Source organism: Neovison vison, chromosome 3, assembly GCF_020171115.1.
Source record: "Neovison vison isolate M4711 chromosome 3, ASM_NN_V1, whole genome shotgun sequence".
NCBI classification, from domain to species: Eukaryota; Metazoa; Chordata; class Mammalia; order Carnivora; family Mustelidae; genus Neogale; species Neogale vison.
The window spans coordinates 66,939,820-66,964,354 of NC_058093.1; the positions used below are offsets into that span (position 1 = coordinate 66,939,820).

General features: G+C 40.7%; 1 protein-coding gene across 1 annotated transcript in view; it reads left to right on the plus strand.

The window, feature by feature from the left end:
- Nucleotides 1-18,908, plus strand: part of LOC122902580 (myosin-IIIb-like) — a 52,257-nt gene extending 33,349 nt beyond the window's left edge. The window contains exon 7 of the mRNA XM_044242309.1: nt 18,759-18,908. Coding sequence (XP_044098244.1) covers nt 18,759-18,908 — 150 coding nt within the window. The remainder of the gene's footprint in view (nt 1-18,758) is intronic.
- The last annotated feature ends 5,627 nt before the right edge of the window (nt 18,909-24,535 follow it).

Sequence of the window (24,535 nt, forward strand, 5' to 3'; positions counted from 1 at the left end):
TCTTAAGCCTCAAGAGTAGTGAACAACAAGTTCACCCCAAATCCATGTTGATATAGCATTCCTTTAAACCCTTCCATGCATTGTTATATCTTCTGGAGTAACCCTCAGAACCATGAAGCATTCCTCTTTAATAAGTGTTAGCACAAATGCCTCTGTCCTTGTATAAAATCTTCCTTAATCCCTGGCTGAGGCTCCTATCCCTGTTTCTGTTGCAGCCTTTAGAGCCCCCATTAGCACACTGTGATCATCTTATTATAATTGTCGGCAGGGTTCTGTGATGTCCACCTCTCAACATAGTGCTTGATACACTAGTTGCTCAGTGAGCATCTCTTGGATAAATGAATATATTGGTTAAAAAAGAAGCCAGAGGAGAAGATGAATTTGGAGGATAGTTTGAGGAGGTTTTACAACTACTGGTATCAACAAAATTTTCTGTAGATTTTGATTGATCTGGTAATAAGCATAACGGAGGCCACTCAGCTCATATTTAGGGTGACATAACACAGAAGATGGTGTTTTTGTTCTAACCCACAGCAAGCTAGTGTTTCCAGAATCACAAAATATAAATAAGAGAAGCCTTCCCTTGACTTTCTACATTTCTCATGAGGTGTTTGTGACTTTTCAGTTTCATCCAGGTTGAATAAAATATTTGGGAATGTTTCTAGAAGGGACAGTATAGTGATCTGTGGTGAGCTTCTGTTGTCCGGATTGTCTGGAACTGGTTGTGTTCTCAGCAGGGAAAAGCCAGCGTGGCATCCTACCTGCTAGAGTGGTTAGGTTGAGGAATAGGCAGATGGCCGCATGGAGACCTTGACAGTGCCTTTCAGCAGCAAGTGCCTGATGGCTCATGCCTACCTCAAAGAGTCTCTCAGGATGCCTGCTTCTGCCCGGGTATGCTGTCAGTCCCAGGCTATAGTTCTTGAAACTTAAGCCCACACAATCCTCATGTTTTTATTTTCTAAATGGAGAATTACTCTTTCCAACAAAGCTGCTTTTTGCTTCATAACTCTCCATAAAAATGTCCACAGGAACAATCTTCCATTTGTCAGGTGGATTCCATAAACATTTATATCCTCCCTGGTGAGCAAAGCTTTGGGTCAAGAGCAGATCTTGAAAGTATAATCAGCAGAGGTTCAAATGAACATTGTCTTCATATGACAGCCTACATAGTATATTGATCTTAATATGCATTCACTTCTCTAGTGTGAATAAGTGCTGTTCAGATTAAACATGACAACAATGCATGCAGTGCAATACCAGTGGGATGAAATTACAGGTGACCAGTGCTTTTTCTTTGAAAATGCAGCTGAAAGATCCTTGAACCATTTATTTTTAAGAAATGAGACCCAATTATTCTTTTCCCAATTTTATTTCCATTTTTATTTCACCAGCTTGAGTAATTTCAATATTTAGTTCAAATAGGCTATACTATAAACCAGGTAGCTAATGGAATGTGACCATAGCACAATCAAATGTTGATGAGCAGTCCAAACGTACAGTTCACTGGGGCAGCTCAAGGCTGTGGCAGGCATTGACTCACAGATTATCAGCACTCTCCATTTATTCCCTCTCTCTGCCTCATCTGGATATGACTAAAGTTGAAAAATACTGGGTAAAAGCAGTATCAACTCAGCAATATAGAATAAGAAAAATTCTAGGGGTGTCCTTCGTGTGCTAGTACTTCATACTATGTCAGGGAAGATAAGAAGGAAAGAAAACATTCAGCATAGAAACTATATATTTAACAGAGTACCCTGAGCAAAATGAATTAACCAATAGGAAATTTAGTTTCTTGTGTAAGAACAGAAGTAGGCAGTTGCAGAGTTTGTTGACTCAGCAGCTAAGTGAAGCCATCAAAAATCCAGACCGCCCCCTGCAACCTGCACGTCTTTGTAGTTAGAAACTGACTTGGGAACAACCTTGCCTAAGCAGTAGTGGCTCCAGCATTCCAGTAGCCACCAGTTAAAGTACCCTTGGTACAAACAGATACCCTCCTTTACTTCCATGAGGCTGATCTTGTGTTGAAGAAGGTAAAGAAGGTTCTCTTCTGTCCTGGAGGTCCAACGCTGTCAGCTCTGTATTCATTTTCTAGGGATGCCATAGCAAAAATAGAACAAACTTTGTGGCTTAAAACAAGAGAAATTTATTATCTATCAGTTCTGGAAGCTAGAAGTCCAAAATCAGGGCATCAGCAGGACTGTGCTGCCTCTGAAGCTTCCAAGATCTTTTCTCTCTTCTTCCTAGCTTCTCATGGTTTGCTGGTAGTCTTTGACCTGTGGCTGCACAGCTCCAGTATCTGCACTCTCCCTCTGTGCCTCTGCCTTAACAGGGCTGTCTTATCATAAGGACGTCCATCATATTGGATTAGGTGCCCACCATGCTCCAGTATAACCTTACCTTAACTCAACTAATTATATCTGTAGCAACCCTATTTCCAAATAAGTTTTCATTCTGAGGTTCTGGGGGTTAGCACTTCAACATTTTTTTTTTTTTTTTTTGAGGATACAACTCAACCCATAACAACCCTCCAAATACTTAACACCCCTCCTCTCTAGTAAATAATTCAAGTTTCCAAGGTAATCAGATAGTCATTTGGAATCTACAGGTCGGCATGTTAGAGGAGCTAGCTTAGAGAGCCCAGCTTTGGCTGTTTGTACACACACACTCGTGCTCACACACACACACACACCCCATTCTCTCACAGCCTCAGGTGTTTAAGGCAAGCACAGTTCTTTCTGGATGTACTAAGCATAGCAGATTGCCTTCCTACCTGGGTACCCAGCACCTTCAGAATTTTGTTCTGTCCTACCTGATCTCTAGCCAAGCATTTTTAATTATCTCCTAAGATATGTGACACAGGTTACCTCCCTCAAACCTCTGTTTACATTGAGCTCTGGTCTCCTGCCTCTTACTTTAGCCTATGTCTTAGATATTTATATATATTCCTATTAGCCATGTTTATTGTCTCTTTTCTCCTCTACTGTCTCCTGAGAGCCAATTTCATTTTTTTTAAATTTTATTAACATATAATGTATTATTTGCCCCAGGGGTACAGGTCTGTGAATCCTCAGTCTTACACAATTCACAGCACTCACCATAGTACATACCCTCCCCGATGTCCATAACCCAGCCACATAATTTCTCCCCCCCACACCCCCAGCAACAATCAGTTTTTTTCCTGAGATTAAGAGTCTCTTATGCTTTGCCTCCCTCCCCACTCCCATCTTGTTTCACGTTTTTCCCTTCTTTTCTCCCATGAACCCCCACCCTGCCTCTCAAATTCCTCATATCAGAGAGATCATATGATAATTTTTTTTCTCTGATTGACTTATTTAGCTTAGCGTAATACCCTCTAGCTACATCCATGTCATTGCAAATGGCAAGATTTCATTTTTTGATAGCTGCATATTATTCCATTGTGTATATATATATATATGCCACATCTCCTTTTTTTTTTAAGATTTTATTTATTTGACAGAGAGAGATCACAAGTGGGCAGAGAGGCAAGCAGAGAGAGAGAGAGAGAGGAGGAAGCAGGCTCCCTGTGGAGCAGAGAGCCCGATGTGGAACTTGATCCCAGGACCCCGAGATCGTGACCTGAGCTGAAGGCAGAGGCTTAACCCACTGAGCCACCCAGGCACCCCTATATGCCACATCTTCTTTATCCATTCATCTGTTGATGGACATCTAGGTTCTTTCCATAGTTTGGCTATTGTGGACATTGCTGCTATAAGCATTCAGGTGCACGTGCCCCTTCGGATCACTACATTTGTATCTTTAGGGTAAATATCCAGTAGTGCAATTGCTGGGTCATAGCTCTATTTTCAACTTTTTGAGGAACCTCCATGCTGTTTTCCAGAGTGGCTGCACCAGCTTGCATTCCCACCAACAGTGTAGGAGGGAGGGTTCCCCTTTCTCCGCATCCTCGCCAGCATCTGTTATTTCCTGACTTGTTCATTTTAGCCATTCTGACTGGTGTAAGGTGGTATCTCATTGTAGTTTTGATTTGTATTTCCCTGATGCCGAGTGATATGGAACACTTTTTTATGTGTCTCTTGGCCATCTGGATGTCTTCTTTGCAGAAATGTCTGTTCATGTCCTCTGGCCATTTCTTGATTGGATTATTTGTTCTTTGGGTGTTGAGTTTGGTAAGTTCTTTATAGATTTTATATATTTTAGATAGTAGCCCTTTATCTGATACTGACAGCCATTTTCCTATAATAAAAGGCATAATAATATCTCATATTTCTGTATAACTTTTACAAATATTTTTTTTAAGTGCTCACAACTATCTGTGAGGTTGCCAATTAGACATGAGTATGTGACTTTATAGATAAGGAATATAAGGTTCTGGCAGGCTAAGTGCCTAGGGATACCAAGTGGTAGGGGTAGGTCGGTCATGGTGACAAGGATCTATATTTTGTGACCCACTGAACTAGAAGATTTCCAGTACAACCCATGTCCACTGTCAGTATTGGTATTGCTCTGCTAGTATTTGCATCACATTCATGCCTCATAATATCCTGGCAAAATGGGATATAAGCCTACTTTATGGATATTGATGGTGATGGTGGGGGTTGGAGAAATTGATCCTTCATCTTCCCTTCCCACTGTCACATGTAGCAAAGAATTAAACTGAATGTTTGTAAGTGACTGAAACTCAAGAAAAGGGATCAAAGTATCATTATTATTGGGGACATTTGTAGACTATGTTAGAATAATGCCTTGGTGTTAACTGATATGCATGTGTGTGGCCATGCTGATTGGTAAATTATTGAAATACTTCCATTCTGGATGGTAAATGGCTGGCATCCAGAGTCCCTTGAATTCTCCTTGGCCACCAGAGGTGCCTGTCTCTTTCCTTTGGACACCCCAGATTTTCTAATGGTTTAGCCACTGTAGGTTGTATCTGTCAAGTAAGGGACCTCAAGGACCAGCTCCAGTGTCATGAGCCAGCTGGGTGTCAGATAGTTTAAATATTGTACCTGCTAAGCAATGTATGATGGGCAGGGGACTTTCACTTGCTGAGGATGCTTTAATGTATCAGGAACTAGTTTAGGGATGCTTAATACATGATTTCACTTCAACAGCTCTCTCTAGTAGATGCTATTTTCTCCATTTTACCACTGAGGAATGTGAGGCTCAAAGAAGTCATGCCCAAATCCACATACCTAGTAAGTCCTGAACTGTTTGGCCTTACAGACAGCATGGAATGCAGGTCCCATTTGACACATGAAGAAACTAAGGCAGAGAGAGGCTATTCTCTGTGCCAGTTCAGAGCAGTCTTTGTCCCAGAATTCAGGTTTCCCAACCTACTAGCCCTGTACTCTTTCACTTTAGCGTGTTCACAAAGCGTGTTCAGTGTGGAGAATGTGTGCTGAGATAGCTCATACAACAAAGACGCACAGCGATGTAGCGGAATAGTATTCTGAAACTGGAGCAGGAGACCATCGTTTTAAAAAGACACACAAACATGAAGGACCTACCACCAGTAATTTATAGTTGACTACACTTTATAGTCCCACCAGTGAGAGAAGTAGCCCATATATTAAGGATCCAGTTTACTTGGCATCTTCCTAAAACAACTAAAGGTCTGTTTCTGTATTAGAAAGCAGACTTGTGGATAAAGTAAACATTTGCTTCTTTTCAGAAAAAAAATTTTTTTTGTTTTTACTTCCATCTGCTCGTTGTTGCAAACAAGAGCTAATCAGCTGAGCAGAGAAACAGATGTGCTGTGATGGCTCCAAAACTGGGTCTCTGCCTGAAAAAGGGTCTTGACAGGGGACGGTTGCCATAACAACAAGCTGACACCAATGCAGAAATATCACAGGCTTTTTGTACCACTCTTGCCTTCATTAATTATGCTTTTCCTAGCTAAATGATACGATAATGTGATTTCCTTTAGTACTGCCAGGACTAGAGATGACAAACGAGATATTTTGTGTTGAAGGGCTCAGAAAGCCATAAAAACACTACAGAACTGAAATAGTATTGTCATTATTACCATTTCGCTTCCTAAGCTCTAGTTAATGGATTTGGTCCCCAAATAAGAGTTAGCATTTATTGAGTGCTTACTATGTACCAGGTATTAAGTGCATTATTTTTTATTTTTGTTAGAAAATGATTTTTTATTATTTACTTATTTTTTTTATTGAAGTGTAGTTGACACACAATGTTACTTTAATATCAGGAGTACAATATAGTAATTCAGTAACTCTGTTATGCTATCCTCACCATAAGTGTAACTATCATCTGTCACTATAAAATGCTACTAAAATACCATTGACTGTATATTCCCTGTGCTGTACCTTTCATCCCCATGCCTTATTCATTCCATAGCTGGGAAGCCTGTACCTCCCATTCCCCTTTACTTATTCTGCTCATCATGCCATCCCTCTCCCCTCTGTCAACCACCAGTTTGTTGTCTGTATTTATGGTGTTCTTTCTGCTTTGTTTGTTCTTTTGTTTTGTGTTTTAGATTCCACGTGTAAGTGAAATCATATGGTATTTGTCTTTCTCTCTCTTAGCATAATGCCCCGTAGGTCCATCTGTGTTGTCACAATCTCTCATTCTTTTTTATGGCTATGTGATATTCCATTGTATATAAAGACCACATTCCTCTTTATCCATTCACCTATTGATGGACACTTGTATTGCTTTGTATCTTGGCTATTGTAAGTAATGCTGTAGTAAACATAGGGGTGCAGACATTTTTTGGGCACTAAGTGCTTTATATGAATGAATTCTTTTATAATCCTCACAATAACTCCATAAGTTCAGTGCTATTACTAGTCCAGTGGTTTGGATTAAGTAAGTCACAGAAAGACTCTTCTTGTCCTTGGACAAGGTATTATGATGTCATCAGGTTTTGAACCCAGCTATTTAGCTCCAGAGTCCTTAACCGCTATACTAGCGCAAACGGTTTGTGACCACCAGTGTACGAGATAAGATTTAAACATTTTCAGTTTTATAATTACTTTAGATAAAAATGATCCTTCCTAATATGTTGAGGAAAATGTAATAATTCAACATGATGCTAAAAGCCAATGTGATTAATCCCCAAGGGAAGGATCTGAAAAAACAAAATGACAAAGTTCTTCAGAAGAGAATTTAGGAGATTTGGATTTTAGTTTTAGCCGTGCCACTCATTTTTAGAAAGTGATTGTGGCTTAGTTATTGTAATATGGCTTCAGTTTGGGGAGAAAAGTTAAGAGCACACATTTTGGAGTCAGACCTGGGAGCAAATTATAGATCCTGCTTACCCACCTAACCGTGGACCTTAGGCAAGTTCCTGAATATATGTGATTAGTAAGGTGGGTAGAAGTTAAAGAGGTAAAATGAGAAGGAAAAAAAAAAAAAACAGCTTCAAAGGACAAAATTAAATGATGCACTGAACATGTTTTGTGCAGTCCCTGGCATAGTAAGTATTTTTTAAAATGGTTGTGCATATTGTCTGAACCTGGCCCTCCCTAACTTGGTCTCATCTGTAAGAAGAAGAGATTGGCTTGGGTAGTTTCTGCCTCCAAGCTCTCTTCTGTTTCTCAGAGAAGATTTATAGGTTTTTGGGAGAAAAACCTCCTCTAGCTCACATATTCCATGGCTCTGGTGTTCCTCTGATGATGAAGGCAGGATCTCTCCAAGCTCTCAGTATGGGAGAAGTGGCATAAATGGTGAGAACATCAGAGTCCATTTTTACCTGACTTTTTTTAAATGACTGGGGATTATTGGGATCCCATGTGCCAGTCATATCTCTGAAAGAAATGCAGGGCTTGTTTGCTCAGGAGATTCAAGTGAGGGGTTTAGCACCCAGATCACTGACTGGAAGACTTGTGTGTCTTCCCTTAAGACATTCATTCCTGAGATTCTGTACCCATTTGTCTTCCCTGATTTCCTCCAGACTGTTATGTCAGCTTCTAAGAAATAGTGGTATTCCTTTCCTTCTTGTTCTGGGCTGACCCTACCTGCTTTCCCACAGTGGTTCTGCCTTGAAGGGCTCTGAAGCACAATCCAGGTACTTGGGGCTCTGGTGGGTGAAGGGCCCAGGGTAAGGGTAAAATGATTGAGTGCAGCCCCAGCTTTTAACCTCAGCTTCAGCCAGAGGTCCTCTCTCAGCTGGAGCTCTGCAGGGAAGTTGAGTCATGTGTCATATGTTAGTGCAGAGGTGGGGGGCTGGCCCTGGAGGTGGTGGTGACATGTTGTCACCCTCCTCGGTGGGTCTAAATATAGAACTCTATCTGAAGCTTCAGCTCCCAGATGTGCAGAAGCATGTGAGGGCCAGAGCAGAGGCCTTTTATCGCCTCTCCTCCCACCATCCCACACTCAGTGATGAGCAAGTAGTATCAAAATAAGGGCCTCTGTGAACACTTGGAGCTTTCGAGGCTGTCCTCCCACCCCTCCCTGGGAAGGTGAGAAGGGCCAAACTGTTCCCACAGGGGCAAAAGTACTTGCTGAAGGAATGTCAGACCTGGCCTTGGCTCTTCCAGAGCTCTGAGTCCCAAATTACCTGGTGGCTACCCTTCCATCAGGGCCTCCACTGCCCTGCCCAGGGCCCAGGGCCCAGGGCCCAGGGCCCAGGGGCTCAGTCCCATGAAAGGGAATTCATGCCTAGGCCAAACCTTGCATTTGGTCTTTTGCCTGATGGTCACTGAGAAAGCAAAGGGAGGAGGGTATTCAGCCTCAGGAAAGGGGTAGGGGTGAGGCAGGAGCAGGTGGGGTGTGGGGAGACTAGTATTTGTAGTGTTCTATTACGTCCCAGGTTTTTTCCACACCTTCTTTAGTTTTAGAAGGTTAAAGGAAATGACTCCCTGGTAGGAGTGTATGACATTCCCAAGGGCATCCTGGTTTGCATGGTGACATCAGCCTGTGAGAGGACAGAATCCAGAGACAACTTGCAAATAAAGGGGTATGCCTATGTTGGAGCATTCAGATATTTTATTTGATTTGCTTCCTTTCCATTTCTGCAGTTCTGTTATAGTAGAGAAAATCTCTACACCCCCTATTATTTCTTTTCTTTCTTTCTTTCTTTTTTTTTTTTTAAAGATTTTATTTATTTATTTGACAGAGAGAGATTACAAGTAGGCAGAGAGGCAGGCAGAGAGAGAGAGGAGGAAGCAGGCTCCCTGCTGAGCAGAGAGCCCGATGCGGGACTCGATCCCAGGACCCTGAGATCATGACCTGAGCCAAAGGCAGCGGCTTAACCCACTGAGCCACCCAGGCGCCCTCTTTCTTTTTTTTTTTTAAGATTTTATTCATTTACTTGACACAGAGAGAGAGACCACAAGTAGGGGGAGAGGCAGGCAGAGAGAGAGGGGGAAGCAGTCTCCCTGCTGATCAGAGAGCTTGATGTGGGGCTCGATCCCAGGACCCTGAGATCATGACCTGAGCCAAAGGCAAAGGCTTAATTAACCCACTGAGCCACCCAGGTTCCCCAGATCCCCATTAGTTTCTTATTGTGGGCTCATGCTTCAATTCTATTACCTACTAGCTGTGTGACTTTGGGCACGTTTCTTAACCTTTCTGAATCTGTTTCTTCATTGGGGTAATAAAACCTGACCTAACAAGCTGTAAAATGCCCTGAATTGTAGAACTGCTATTCATTCTTTCCTTAACTGAGCCCTGGAAGAAATGGAACATAAGCTGGCAAAGGGTAGGGACAGCAAGGAAGTGAGAGGTAGCAGTAAATCCATCTGCTTAAGTGGAGGGTGTGCTTACATGCTCCCAGGTATGGAAGTTACTGTGGCTATGGCTTATGGTACATGAAATCTCTTTGGCAATGACCTAATGTTCCCTGTTTGATAAGAATTCCCAGGAGATGCCTCTCAGGAGGGAAGTGGGGGGACCATGGATCTTGCTCCTGGTATGGCCACAAACCAGCTGTGTAACTCTGGACAAGTCACCTCCCGCCCCCTCCACCTCCAACTCTGGGACTTGAGTTTCCAAGGGGGTTGCCAAAGGTCTGCCTTTGGCTTGGGTCATGGTCCTGGGGCTCTGGGATTGAGCCCTGCATCAGGCTCTCTGCTCAGTGGGGAGCCTGCTTCTCCCTTTCCCTCTGCCCCTCCACCCCACTATGTTCTCCCTCTCTGGTTCACTCTCTCTGTCTCAGATAAAAGAAATCTTAAAATAAAACAAACAAACAAAAAAATCTGAATCCTAAGATCCCTTCTAGCATCCATTTCTGGTAGGGAAAGCTGCTGCAAGGGGAGGACAGTGGGATTATACTGGGTTTCCAAGCAAATGTGTTCATTTAGAGCCTTTTTTCTTTTTTTAATTAAACAACAGATATTTATTTCTCACAGTTCTAGAGGCTGGAAGTCCAAGATCAGTATGTCTGTAGATTCAGTATCTGGTGGGGCCAGCTAGTCTCCTGGTTCATAGATACCATCTCCTCGCTGTGTCCTTACATGGATTCAGAACATTTTGAATACTAAGGGCGCATAGAACAATATGGGCACACTAATTTACCTTTCACAAAGGAGTTCTGTGAATATTGGTCCTGAGATGGATATGGGGCTTATCACATAAATAAGAATAAATGACCCATTCCTGGGGTTTTGGGGAATTTAAGTGCAAAGTCAGCCTGGCCTCAAATCCAAAACCAGTTCACCTCTAACCTCTACTACCATGGTGGGAAGTTGGTATTGTGCAGGCATTAATTTGAACCTTGTTTTATTTCTCTAAAGGCAAAGTTGAATGTTAGCAATCCTGAGAAAAGTCTTGTAAACATTATATTTTAATTCGAGACCTTCCTGATTTTCATAAGGATGATTTTCCTGATTTTCATAAGGATGGTTTAAAAATAATTTAAATTATTTTTGGCAGTTTATCAGTATATAAAATATAGTTTCAATTCTAGCCTTGAGTTTTATGAAAGAACCCCCACCAAAAGAAAACCCAACCAATCCTATCAATTTCAGATCTTCTAGTCCACATCCCCTTTACAAAAAAAAAAAAAAAAAAAAAAGCAAATCTCAAATGTATCCTTCCTTGAAGTTCTATTTCATCTAAAGGAAGAGACTTCATATGTTTATTCAGTATCTCAGCTTCTAACACTTTAAGATGTTTGTATGTAAATCTGGTGAATAATGTTTGCCATTGAAATATTTTTAACTGAAATTTCCGATTCAAGAAAAGTTCTGTTTCAGAAATGTTTAGGATCAATAACGTATACCGATTATGCTACATAAATTGCAAAAGCAAAATGAGGAATCCTATTTGCCCATGCACCTCTCAGCCCATCTTATCTGGCAGTGTGTCGACTGCATTTTTGGGTTCAAGGTCGGCCAAGGATTAATAGCTTTAGGTCTATTTGCCTTGCCGATTTTAGAGCTGAATTTAGCTCTTGAAAGAACAGCATTTTGCCTGTGTACTTGAGTGAAATTTTAATCTTGAGCTTTGATTACAATTTTGTATCACACCATCAATTCTAGTAAGGTAAGAAATCAGAACATATAAGGCAAACCTAACTGCATTTTTAATGACATTTAAAAATATTAGTGGGAAAATGCGAGTGTCTGAGTGACATCTATTATTTTTTAAGTTTGATGAGCTATTTTTTATAAGAGTAAAAAATATTTTTCCTTATATTAGATGATGCTTCTATAATACTACTTGCTTGAAAGTATTGGTTAAAGTCACATTATTGAGATTTGAGTCCAGCAGCTCTTTGATATATAATTTGATAAATGGTTTAAGTTAAATATCTTGTCAGAGAAATCTAGGTTTTCTGAATGCAGGAGCTCATATGTTACTGTCTTTTATCCCCTTTACATCTAATCTAATACAGGTGTACTTTTTAGATAATGAAGACCTTGAGATGAGGAGAGACTGTTTTGTTCCCTCAGGTTCCTATAGCCCAAGTATTTTTGCAAGAGATAGAAAGTGGATCTTAATTCTATCTTCAGAGCTTTATCAGCAAGCCCTACTCTTGGTCAAGGTTGAAATGAAACTATAATCATGGAGCATTTCATGGGATCATGATGGCCTAAGAAAGTGAAAGTACTACCTGTAGCCTTGTGCTTACATAGAAAGCGATATTGTTGGAAAGGGAATTTCTTTAATTCTTCTTGTGTTAATCTCATGGGAACCTGGTTTCATGGCCAAGATACTACCTTTAACCTGCCAACTTATTGGTGAAAAATCCCAACAGCCAACAAATACTCTAGAGGAATGAAAGATGTCCTTGAAAATTAAGGCAAACTTTTTAGTACTTATTTGGGTTTTCAAGACAAAAAACAGACAATATTTGCTTTTTGTTGTAGAAAGAATTCATGTTCCTTCTAGACACTTTAGAAAATGCAAAAAGGGTTAAATAAGTAAACAAAATAGGTATTACCCATACATCAGTGACACAGTGATATCTCTAATTAATTTTGATACCATAGAAAAAGCTGGGTAACCAGCATTTTCATAATCAGTACATCAAAACAAGGCCCAGAGAAAGCAGTTGCTTGGTTTGCATGGGAAGAAGAGGTGCAAGGAGTTGAGGTAATTTGCCAATGTAATCTAGTAAGGGATTGGGAAAACCAAGATGAAAGTGCCTGGCTCTGGGATTTTCTTTCACCAGCCAGAGGTACAAATTTTTCTACAATCCAAGAGCTACTAAGAGTTGTTTTTTCTCTGCCATTCCCCTGGTAAATGAGGAAAGGGTCACCTATCCTCAACAGAAATCTGCTGACCATGCCCAGTGGTGGACCAGGAGATGATATGTGTCAAAGCAGTTGTGTTATCAAGTTGTGGGTGCAGTTTTAGCCCTGAACTTCTTTGGAAGAAGGGAGGAGGTCCTCCCTCTGTGGGGTGGGAAGGAATGACAAAGGGCATTTAGAGGTTCTGGAACTTTGGAATACATTAACCTGAAGAAGGCTAAAGAGAACTGCCCTAACAAAGATGTTTGACTGCTAGCCTTTGCTCTTAAGACTGGTAGAGCTAAACTGTTAGTGAAAACTGATTTCTTGTTCTCATGTTCTTCTAGAAAGAGAAGTTTTTGGCAGCCAAGGAAGTAATGACTGACATTTGGGAGGCTCAAGCCCATTTCAGGTTAAAATAGCTATTGCCATTGGGCACTGTGGCTGCTAACGCATAGATATTGTTAGTAATCCAAGCATAAGTGCTTTTCCTCATCTTAAAATAAGCAGCAGTGTAGTCTAAGGGTACCAGAAAAGCCATAGCCATAAGTTCACATTTCAAGGTAGGAACATACTCCATTAACTGGCATCCAAACCATTGTTCTGATGTTGAAGCTCATCTTTCCTAACAGGCATTATCATAGCAACCAGCATCTTTTCATAGACTTTACAACCTTTTAAAAAATATTGACAATGAAGTCTTTAAGGTTCCAGCCTTATGGCTCACACCCCAGAATAATCTGTTTGCTCTAGCTAATTTGCATGGAGAGGTTAACCTCTGTTTGATATCAACCCCAAAATCACTTATTTAGAAAGCATAAAGCCGTAAGAGTATATGAGCTGGAAGGGATAGCAGAGATCATTCCTTCCCACCTTTCTGTTTTATAGATAGAAAGTGAGAGCCCTATAACTCAAGAAGCCTCAGCTCAGAGTTTTCAAGGGACTTGCTCAAAGGCACTCAGCTAGTAAATAATGGAGTTCAGACTTTCTGAATTGCATTCAGATTCCAGTCTGAAGATTTTTCAACACAGCTTCCCTGAAGTGTGCCACAAATTGATGTGGACAGGAAGGAAAGAAAAATAAGACATAATCCTTACTGTGGGTTACTTCTGTTCACTTAAGGGGTCGCTTTACTGAGATCATCAAGGCTCTGGCCCCTTTAAAAAATTAAAAAAAAAAATGATGAGGTTAATAGTAGATTAGCACCAAGTGGTTAAAACTATTTATTAAAACTCAGAAACAGGGGCGCCTGGGTGGCTCAGTGGGTTAAGCCTCTGCCTTTGGCTCAGGTCATGATCTCAGGGTCCTGGGATGGAGCCCGTATCGCGCTCCCTGCTCAGCAGGGAGCCTGCTTCCCCATCTCTCTTTCTCTCTGCTTGCCTCTATGCCTACTTGTGATCTCTCTGTCAAATAAATAAATAAAATCTTAAAAAAAAAATAAAACCCAGAAACCGTATAAACACTGATATGCCAGAGACTTGGGGGTTATTAAAGGCAGCTATGCAGAATTATGTAAAGATTTATGTACCTCTGAAACTTCTCAAGAGTCAGAGAGTTAATATTTTATTTTATTATTATTATTTTAAAGATTTCACTTATTTATTTGACAGAGAGAGAGAGAGAGAGAGAAAACAAGCAGAGGGAGCAGTAGGCAGAGGGAGAGGGAAAAACAGATTCCCTGCTGAGCGGGAGCCTGATTGGGATTTGATCTGAGGATCAGGATCATGACCTGAGCCGAAGGCAGATGCCTAATTGACTGAGCCATCCAGGCACCTCAAAAGGAGAATATTTTAATCTTGGAGTCATTAGGCCACTAGCAAATACTGTACTAGGACTCTGTCTCTGTTTTGAATCATTTAATGCTATGCTCTTAGCCTTTGCTGGGTACACTAAACATTTGTAACTGTCCATATACATGTCTCATGGAACACTGCAGAAGGCATATCCTCTTCACATCAACCTCTAACATGCTGTGGGACTTTAAAATCAACTTTGGAGAATCCATACTTTATAAAATTGACATTTATTAGCAGGTTTCTATTCACAACACTGGATTAAGATAGACACACACATTTGTTAAAGTTTATGATAAACAACCTGGTATCTGCTTCTGGTACTTATAACTGTATTAAAACTACAAATTTTGAGGAGTTTTGTTGGCAACTAACAATAGGAGGATTTACATCTATAGAGTTCTGAGATGTAAGATATATTTACTGTAACATAAAACTTCATGTAGTCACTGAAAACATGTATTTTATCGTTACCCTTTGGTATATAGTCTGCTTCTGATCTTAAGAGAATTTCGGTTTTCTCACTGCATTTATGTGGAAAAAAGTGAGTTCCCAAGAGTACAAGCTATTTTTCTACATCTGGTGAGGGGTAGAACTCAGACCCAATTTCAACTTGTCATACTGCCTGCCAAAATGACTTCTCCTCCCGACATCCCTGACGGCACCATCATTCTCCTGATCACCCAGGATCAAGATGTCAGTCTTTCTGGGTGTGTCCCTTTCCATAACCTCCCATATTAAATCCCTCTCCAAGGGAAGACCAATCCTGCAGGTCTTCTCTTGAGCTCTTTCTTATACCTATTCCGTCCTCCCTATTCCACTGCCACCAACATCATTTATACTCCTATGATTGAAGCAAAGACTTGAGGTCAAGGAATGTATGTATACACTTGCCTTGGGTATGTCTCCTCCTTAGTGTGGTGGTAGTAAAGTGAGGTGAAGAGATACAAGAGAATGAGGTGTTTGGGGTCCTGGGCCTGAGTCCATGCCATCTCACTCTGTTTCTCTCTACCCCTCATGTTAAACATGACTTACAGAACCTGGGAAACTTGGTCTCAGCACAGTGTACTTATTTGCTGTTGCCAGTGTCCTTTTCTTAGGAGAGTAGCAGAACATCTGATTCAGAGAGCTCTTTGAAAGGTTGCCTTCTCCTTTGGGCAAGGGAACCAAAGACCAACTGACCATCTAAGCATTCTTAACTCAGCTTTATTTTACCTAGAAATAAGGAGAATACTGTGCTGAGGAGAATGGGGTTACTTCTCCTTAAGAAATAGTTGTAGATTTTGGTGTTGGATAGAAGGAATCCAGGTCCAAGATGTGCTGACCCTAGCTGTGGTGCATCCTCTTAGGGTGTGTCTATGAATCCCATCACACATGTAGCTCACATAAGGGGTCTTTTACTTCTGTGGAAGATTGCTCCTGGAAGAGACTCCTTCCAAGGAGATGGGAGTTTAAGTGACAAAAATCTCAAGAAACCTGGTTAATTTATTCAAAATATGAGTGCAGCAGCTGATAATTCAGCCATTCTTTGAACATAAACTTTATTGTGTAGAACACTTATGATATTATAATGATTTGTTTACTTGTCTCTTCTCTGCCTGGATTCAAATTCTGGCTGTGACAATGACTAGCTGGGCCATGAGTAAGCTATTTAACTGTGCTATGCTTCAGTCTCCACACCTATGCAAACTGAGGATAGCACCTACCTCACAGAAGATTATGAAGATTAAATTGTGAATTTAAATTCACAATGTGGAATTAAATTGTGAATATTACATGTGTGAACTTAGCTTTCCCTCTCTAGGACCTGGTACCGTGCCTGACTCATGAGTACTCAGTAATTATCTGTGAATTATTTTAGTAGCAAAATTTTCTGTAAACCTCTTTGGAAGGCTGATCTTAAAGAATTTCTTTGTTGAATTACAAACTAAGTTTCGGGAGGAGAATTTGGCCAAAAGATACTATTAGTCCGACAGAACCGAAGATAAGATCTGTCTGTAAAGAGAAGTTGAAACCAGATAAATGTTTTGAATATTTTATGACTGCACTTGTGAAACATTAGGATATCTCCATTCTCACATTTGGGTGGGTTCTTGGATTTGCCTTCGGTGTCACATCCAAGATGGCTGGAAGTTCATTTGAATTTCCTCCCATAAAGTGTGGACTTTGGGCACTAGACACTTTTTGTTGTCTTACTTCCCCAGGCATGGTCTCCTTCTAGTATCCCAAGCATTTGGAGCTCGTATCCTTTATTCGACATGCTAGTTCATATTGTCTAAGGACATTTAGAGTGGTCATGGTTTGTCATTTACTTATAGGTTCACTTTAAATTTTAGTTGGATGTAGCTTTTGCTGGAGAAGGACAGAGTCTTATTTTTCTTTCTCTCTTAGGAACATGTAAGAATGGTGAGCTGTTTGCTGATTGATAGGTCTAAAATTATGTTTGTTCCACATGTTTAGAAATGTCATTTCTGAAAGGGAAGGTGGTGAATAGCCTTCTCTGGAGATCTTTAAAAATAGCAGTGTTTCTCACCTGATTGGGTTATGGAAGGGAGGTTTGGGGAGGCTGCGAAATGGCTTCTGCTTCTGAAGTTGGAATTATTTGAACTTTAGTTTGAATGCACACTTGGAAATCACGTTTTAAAATGACACAATATTCTATGGCAGGCTAGTCTATTCAGAAGAGAGGGCTGGGTTCAGGCCAGGGATGCAAGAACATGAAAAGAGCTACTTCGGTTCAGAAACCAGAAGGGTAGAGGGCAATGATAAAAGCAAAAGCACCAGGTCTCAGGTGAGATGGTAGGCATTATTTGGCATTGCAAGGCCAATTAAATGGGTCTAAGAAGAGATATAATAGTTTTCTGTCACTACCATTGTAATATTGCACATGTGAGGCTTAAAACAACACATGTTTGTTCTTCAGGTCATTAGTCAGGTATAAGACTCACCCCGCTAAAATGAACTTTTCCATCCGAAGTCTCACCGGCATCTCAGACTTAACAGGTCCGCAGCAGAGCTCCTGCCTTTTAACCCGAAGCTGCTTCTCCTCCTGTCTTCCCCATCTCATTAAATACCAGTTCTATTCTGGAACTGCTCATGTCAAAACCTGTGGACTCGTCTTCAACTCCTCTTTCTCATGAGCCCCAGTCAGCAAATCTAGTTTGCTCTGCCTTCAAAATTATGCAATCAGTCTGATTATTTCTCACTGTCTGTAGTTTGGATTCTTGTGGTAGCATTTTTTTTTTTTTTTGTGGTAGCATTTTAAATTGGTTTTGCTTCCTCTACTCCTGTCCCATTTTAATGTATCTTCAGCGTAACAGCCACAGAGATCTGCTAACGTGAAAGCAGAATCTGTCACTCTGTTCTTCATAGCCGGTTGGCCCATCTTACTCAGAATCAAAGCCAAATACCTTCCAGTGGCCTAACAGGGTGGGCAGGCCTGTCACTCTGGCCCCACAGGGCTCTTCAGTGATGTCACTTGTCTGCCACATAGGCCATTTAGAGCAGTACAGAATTTCCTACCTGCCTGTAGCCAAGGGTCATCCTTGGTTGAGGAGATAGACTTGGGGTCAAATAGGGACACCTGGTTCTTCAACATTTTCTGGTCTACCCCAGCTTTCTTCCAGTCCTACTGTGACAGCCCCAAGTGTCAGTGGAGGGGCTTTTCCTGTCTAACTCAAAAGGTTGATAGAAAGAGGTTTCCTCACAGGGTTCCATGCTCCCCAAACCAGGGACAAGCCCAGGGACATTTCTGGTTCTGCTGCTCTTGTACACAGTCAGCCCAGTAACAGATGCAGCTGGTGCTACTGAACTACAAACCAGTTGCTGGGGTTTGTGGAAGGGGCAGGTATTCTTAGAGAAAAGGGATGGAAGGGAGTGGTTCCTATTTTATGTTAACGACATCAGTCTTCCAGTCTTCCAAACATCTTTCTGCTCAATTGGCCACACTCCTGGAGATTTTGTGCAGGAAACAAGCATCTTTGCAAACAACTGTTTCTTGCTGTTAATTCAGCAGCTGGTAATAAGGTGAAGGCAGACAAAGACTTTCCTTAAGGGATGTCAGAGCAGGCTCAGTGAGGTATGAACCCTCATGCCTCCTCTTGCACTGTGCTTGCTAGAGGGTTCAATGCATGCTTATTGTATTGAAATATTTTAAAAAGTTAAAGAACATCGAGCTGACAAATCAGTCACATACAAATAACATCTAGATGACACATGCCTTACTATCACTGGGATTCAATATCAGAATAACCAAAAGAACTAAGAGGGGGCTAGGATAGTCCATGGGTCTTTTAGGACATCGGAGGTGGCAGTGGGGTTGATATGTTTTGCTTTTGTCTGATAGGTCATTGCTTGTGAGCAGCAGTATGACTCTTCCTATGACGCTCGGTGTGACGTCTGGTCCTTGGGGATCACAGCTATTGAACTGGGGGATGGAGACCCTCCCCTCTTTGACATGCATCCTGTGAAAACGCTTTTTAAGATTCCAAGGTAGGACACAAGATGGCGCTCTTGGCTCATTAGTTCTTTGTGAAAGAGGCTGGTTAAAAGGAATAATAAATAGTTCGTGAACAATTTCTGGCCAAACCAGAGAAAGCCTGATTATAAAATGTATTTCTTTTCTGGGAAAATAGGGGGAGTGGAGGAGGAAAGAGGATGGATGCTCCTGAAAGACAGCATATCCCAAGAAAATAGGACGTGTTGTAACCGTTACATATATTTTCAGTACTTTGATTTTTCTGAAATACTCCTTTATTGTGTTTTGCACCAGAGGACTAAAATGCAATTTTGGATTAAGTAATGTGTTTACATACTTGGGTTTTCTTTTTAATTATATAATCACATCTGGTCATTTTGTTTGTTTGACTCTTTCTCAAATATTCAGGAAAATTTGGGGATGAAAAAGTGAGTATTATATTTTCATATCTACTCAGAGCAGCACTAAAAAAAATCAGAAAAGTAAATCAGTTAAAAGACCTTCTCTCCATCCTGATTTCCATCTCAATGGGACATTGTGCTGAAAGAGGTCCATTTGGAGGGCATTTAAATGCTAGTATACTTTCTATTGTATGTATTCATAAGAGGTTTGTGCAAGAGGTTTGGTTGTTTGTTTTTCATCGGAATCGGGCTGCTGTTTGGCTGCTTAAGCTTCTGGTTACCGAAGAAGAAGCAATCAGGGAGCTCTTTCCTGGCTGGGTTGCAGATTAAGAGATTTATACTCTCCGAAAATATTTCTCTCTCAGAGGAAGACTCTGGGTGGGCTCACTACTTTAACAATACAAGTGTTAACCTTTCCTTATCTGTACAATCACACAGCCTTTAAAAATTTTGCCTGATTGCAATTTGCATTTCTGATTAGGTCTATTTATATGCAGATGAGGCTCTGTGGCGTTCATCATCATAATGTTATCGTTTTATACCTAATCCAGATGTGAACAGCCACCCACCATTATTCCAAAAATGATCCCACCCAACTCAGGGTTGATCTTTTTGCCTTTTCCAAAGTACAAAAACAAGTCCAGGCAATTACTAGAACAGACAAAGCGACTGACTTTTAAAATTAATGGTCTGGTGATCATTCAAAACGATGTAAGAATGCAGGACCAGTATTGTATGCAGTACTATGTCAGAAAATGAGAAATGGTGTCTGGGATGATTTGTATATGTGCTTTGATTTTTACAAATCATTTACTTTTCACAGTTTATTTACTGAGACCACATAATTTCCCAAAGAGCAGAATTAAGTTGTGGCTTCTGATTAGCAAGATAGTACTTTTGATAAGAGATCATCTACTTGGGTGTATTTTTTTCTTTCTGTTTTTAAACATGTGTTTGTGTACAGACCACCTGTTCAAAATTTCATAGGGTGGTAAATGTGAGGCAGCTTAGAAGGGCTATGTGAGTGTGTGTGTGTGTGTGTGCACGCACATGCATGTGCATGTTTAAATAGACTTTGCCTCGGTTGACTCCTCTGAGCTTGCTTCAGTGCAACCAAATCTCTGGTCCCTAGTAATCTCTGCATCCCACTTCTTCCATCTTGGGAGAAACTTCCAGATCTGAAACACAAATAACCAAGCTCCCACTGCCTGCTTCCAGACAGGGTGAACCCCAGGAACAAGACAATTGCTAGAAAAAGATCTCAGGGGCAACAAGGATTCTTATCCAAACATAGCTTGAAACTTTGTTTTTCTCCTCCTAAAGTAACCTCCTACCCTTTTACAACATCTCTTGGTTCCTGCCCAAGTGATGAATCAGATTGAACTAGGTAATGTCAACAATAATCAGTCAGCAGATCCTTACTGCGATTATATGTGCTGAACACTTGCCATTGTTCCAACCTTAACAGTCAACTTGACATTCCCTGGGTAGGAAGGATAGAGGTGTTTTTGTGTGTGTGTGTGTGTGTTTAATGTAGCATAATTACATACACTGCATAGCTTTTTATACTCATTAAGTTATTTACTTAAAAATTACCCTAATAATTAGAATCATGCAGTTCTCTTACAAAGTATTGTGAATTGACAAAGCGCCCGTGTGTGTGCACTATTTTAATTTTGAGTGCTAAAAATGTACATTTCCTCAGAAAATCTCTCTGATAGAGGGGAAAAATTAAGCATTTAAGTATTTTAAATAGGCACCCAGATTTACCTGTGTGTTTCATGGGGTTCTCTCTCTCTATCTATCTCTCTCTCTCATTCTCTCAGCATTTTCTTCCCTGATGGAGAAAAGAAAATGGCAAGTAACGACAAAAATCCTTTGAATCTGTTTGGCTTCTAATTTTTTTTCCTCTTTGGTTATGAGTGTTTTAGGTATTCTGGAATTCCCTTCAGTTAAGCAGTGAGGTCCATTTCAGAGTATTCTGGGATCCAAAACACTGTATGTGGCTTCTTGGCACGGTATGTGTCTTTCCTCACCCTGCCTCTTCCCTTTACAACCTTCTTTACCGGTAATAAACTGAGTAAATTACCAAAATAAGGGAAGAAAAGAAACCCTTTACTGAGTAAGGGAAGACCTGACTTTCACAAGTTACAAAGGACTTAGGAATTAATGAAGTGTTGCTTGCATGTGAGGGGAGAGCCTCAGATGTCAACAAAGCAGATAATTACATGGGTTCCCTGGACACTGTCAGGAACTATGAAGCGAGACCTGCTTGGATGTGGTTGACTTGCCTGCGCCCAGGTCTCCTTGCTCTTCCCTTCTCTGCCTCCATTTCTTTTGGAGCACCTTCCCCTTTCTTTTGACCTTCACGTTAGAAGATGACACATGGAGTAATCGTGACCTGTCTTTGAAATACTGCGTGACTCACTGTCTTTCTCACATGGCAAACACAGAGAAATTATCTGCTGTTATGACAGCACCCGCTATTTGCTGAACCTGTCAGCGTGTGTCATCTTGTCTAATGCCTTTGCTCCAAAAAAAGTCACCGCTCTCTGACAGTTGCTGCTCTGTCTGCTGCTATTTTTCTCTAGGAGTTAGAGGAGAGGCAAAGAATGAAAACCATTTCTCTGGGCATCCGTGGATGACACCATCTCTCTGATGACTCTCCTGAGGACTCCTTTAAAATTTCAAAGGCTTAGAAGGATCTTGCAGATGACCTGGACATTTTTTTTTAAATTTTTTAATTAACATATAATGTATTACTTGCCCCAGGGGTACAGGTCTGTGAATCATCAGGTTTACACACTTCACAGCACTCACCATAGCACATACCTTTTCCAATGTCCATAACCCAACTACTCTCTCCCTACCCCTCCTCCCAGGCCCCCAACCTTCAGTTTGTTTTGTGATATAAAGAGTCTTTTATGTGTTATCTCCCTCCAGATCCCATCTTGTTTCATTTGTTCTTTTCCTACTCCCCAAATCCCCCTGTGTTCCCTATCAACTTCCTCATATCAGGGAGATCATATGATAGTTGTCTTTCTCTGATTGACTTATTTTGCTAAGCATAATAACCTCTAGTTCCACACCTGGATGTATTTTTTTCTTAAAAGGAGATCTGTTTCATAGGTGTGATTGCAACAACCCATAGAGTTGGGAGAGGATCTTTATCTCAACATATACACTTATGTTGCTCTCTTGGCAACCAGATAGCTTTCCTTAGCTTGGAATCTTTGGCTAATGACCTCTTTGACCTCCATAGATGGGAGTCAGAAAGGTAGTGGGGACCAGTGCGAGTGTATTTATTGGACATCATCTAAGAGCCCTATTGCTTGCCCATTTATCTGGGGCCAGATAGAGACTGATTCTGTCCACTGTCTTACCACACACACATCAAGTACTTCCACTTCACTCCTTGTGGAAAAATGCAGAATGTTTTCAGGGTTCCTAGCCAAATGTATTTGGCTGGGAGTAGATGGGATAGAATGGCCTGAACATTTCAGTCTCTGAAGCCAGTGATTTTCCCTTCCTAAAGAGAAGTTTCCCTACAGTATGCTGAAAAAAGAACCTCATGTTAATTACCAGCTCATGTTTGGGCTTGTTTTCATTGCCAAACTTAGGTTGTTCCAAACTGTACCCAAACTGTACATTATTTTCCCAAGACTGCACAACAAATTGCCACAAATTTGGTGGTTTAAAACAATACAAATGTATTCTGTCACAGTTCTAGAGACCAGAAGTCGAAATCAAAATGATGGCTGAGCCATGCTCCTTCTGAAGGCTCTAGAGGAGAATTCTTCCTTGCCCCTTCCAAGTTCAGGTTACTTCTGGTATTCTTTAATTTGTGGCAGCAGAATCTCAATCTGTGCCTCCATTTTCATGTGGCTTTCTTCTCTGTCTCTTGATGACTTCTTGTCTGTCATGTTTTAGAAAAATACTTGTTACTGGTTTAGGAAAACCCATCCTAATCCAGAATGATCTCATCTCAAGACCCTTGTCTTAATTACATCTGCAAAAGATTTTTATCTCAAATGAAGACACATTCTCAGGCTCCACCTGGACAATCTTCTGGGAGCCACAGTTGAGCCCGCCCACTATACCATCAACTTCCATGTTTTCTTTTCTTTTTTTTTTTTTTTAACTTTCATGTTTTCTAAATTCCCTGAGAAACTAATTTGGGGTAGACTCTAGGTAGTGAGCTAAATGATGATGGAAAAATAGTAATAGCTTAGATTGTGGCTAGCGTGGTGCTATGTGTTTCACAAATATAAATGCATCAATCCCTACAGTGACCTTGTGAGGTAGAGACCATCACCACCCTTTTTTTTCCTCGAGGAGAAAACTGGAAGCCCAGGGAGAAAGCCCCTGTTTATGCACCCAGGAGGAAAATCGTTTGAATTTGAGAACTTTGACTCTAAAGCCCACATGTTTTACAACTACAGCCGATCCTTGCACAGCAGTGGCACCAACCCTCTGCGGTTGAAAATCTGTATTTAATTTTTGAGTCTCCCAAAACAGAACTACTTATAGTCTACTATTGACTGGAAGCCTGACAGATAACTTAAACAGTCAGTTAAACACATTTTTTATGTTATATGTATTATATACTGTATTCTTACAATAAATTAAGCAAGAGAAAATATTATTAAGAAAATCATAAGGAAGAGAAAATACATTTATAGCGCTGTACCATGTTTACTGAAAAAAAAAAAAAAAACCTACCTGTAAATAGATCTACTCAGTTCAAGTCCATGTTGTTTAAGGGTTAACTTGAACATTGAAAAGTTAAAGCCCCTCTTATGTTTATTCATTGATGAATTATGAGCGAAGCACTGAGGGGCCTGGAGTATACAGAAATAAATGGGACATCCTGGTCTTTAAAGAGGTGATAATCCAGCATCATTCTTCTTGCTCCCATTTTAAACTGCCACTATAAACCCAAGAGTTAGAATTTTATTGGCATCAATGATTGTGTCAGCCATGAAATTGAAGAACAGAAATCAAGAGTGTCATCACAGGTGAATGTAGGTCTTCCTTGGCTCATTGATTGATTTATGACCCCCAAACCAAAGAACCCTTTCGTCTCCAAGCTCCCTTCTAAGTAACTACTTTCTAGTTCCTAATTTGGAGCACTTAAGACAAGTAAGTGTTTGAACTAAAGAATTGAAGAATATATGTTATGTAAAAGCAGAGAGGCATTTCAGGTTATCACTGGTACCCAGAAGTTCCTGTTCCATCCTACCC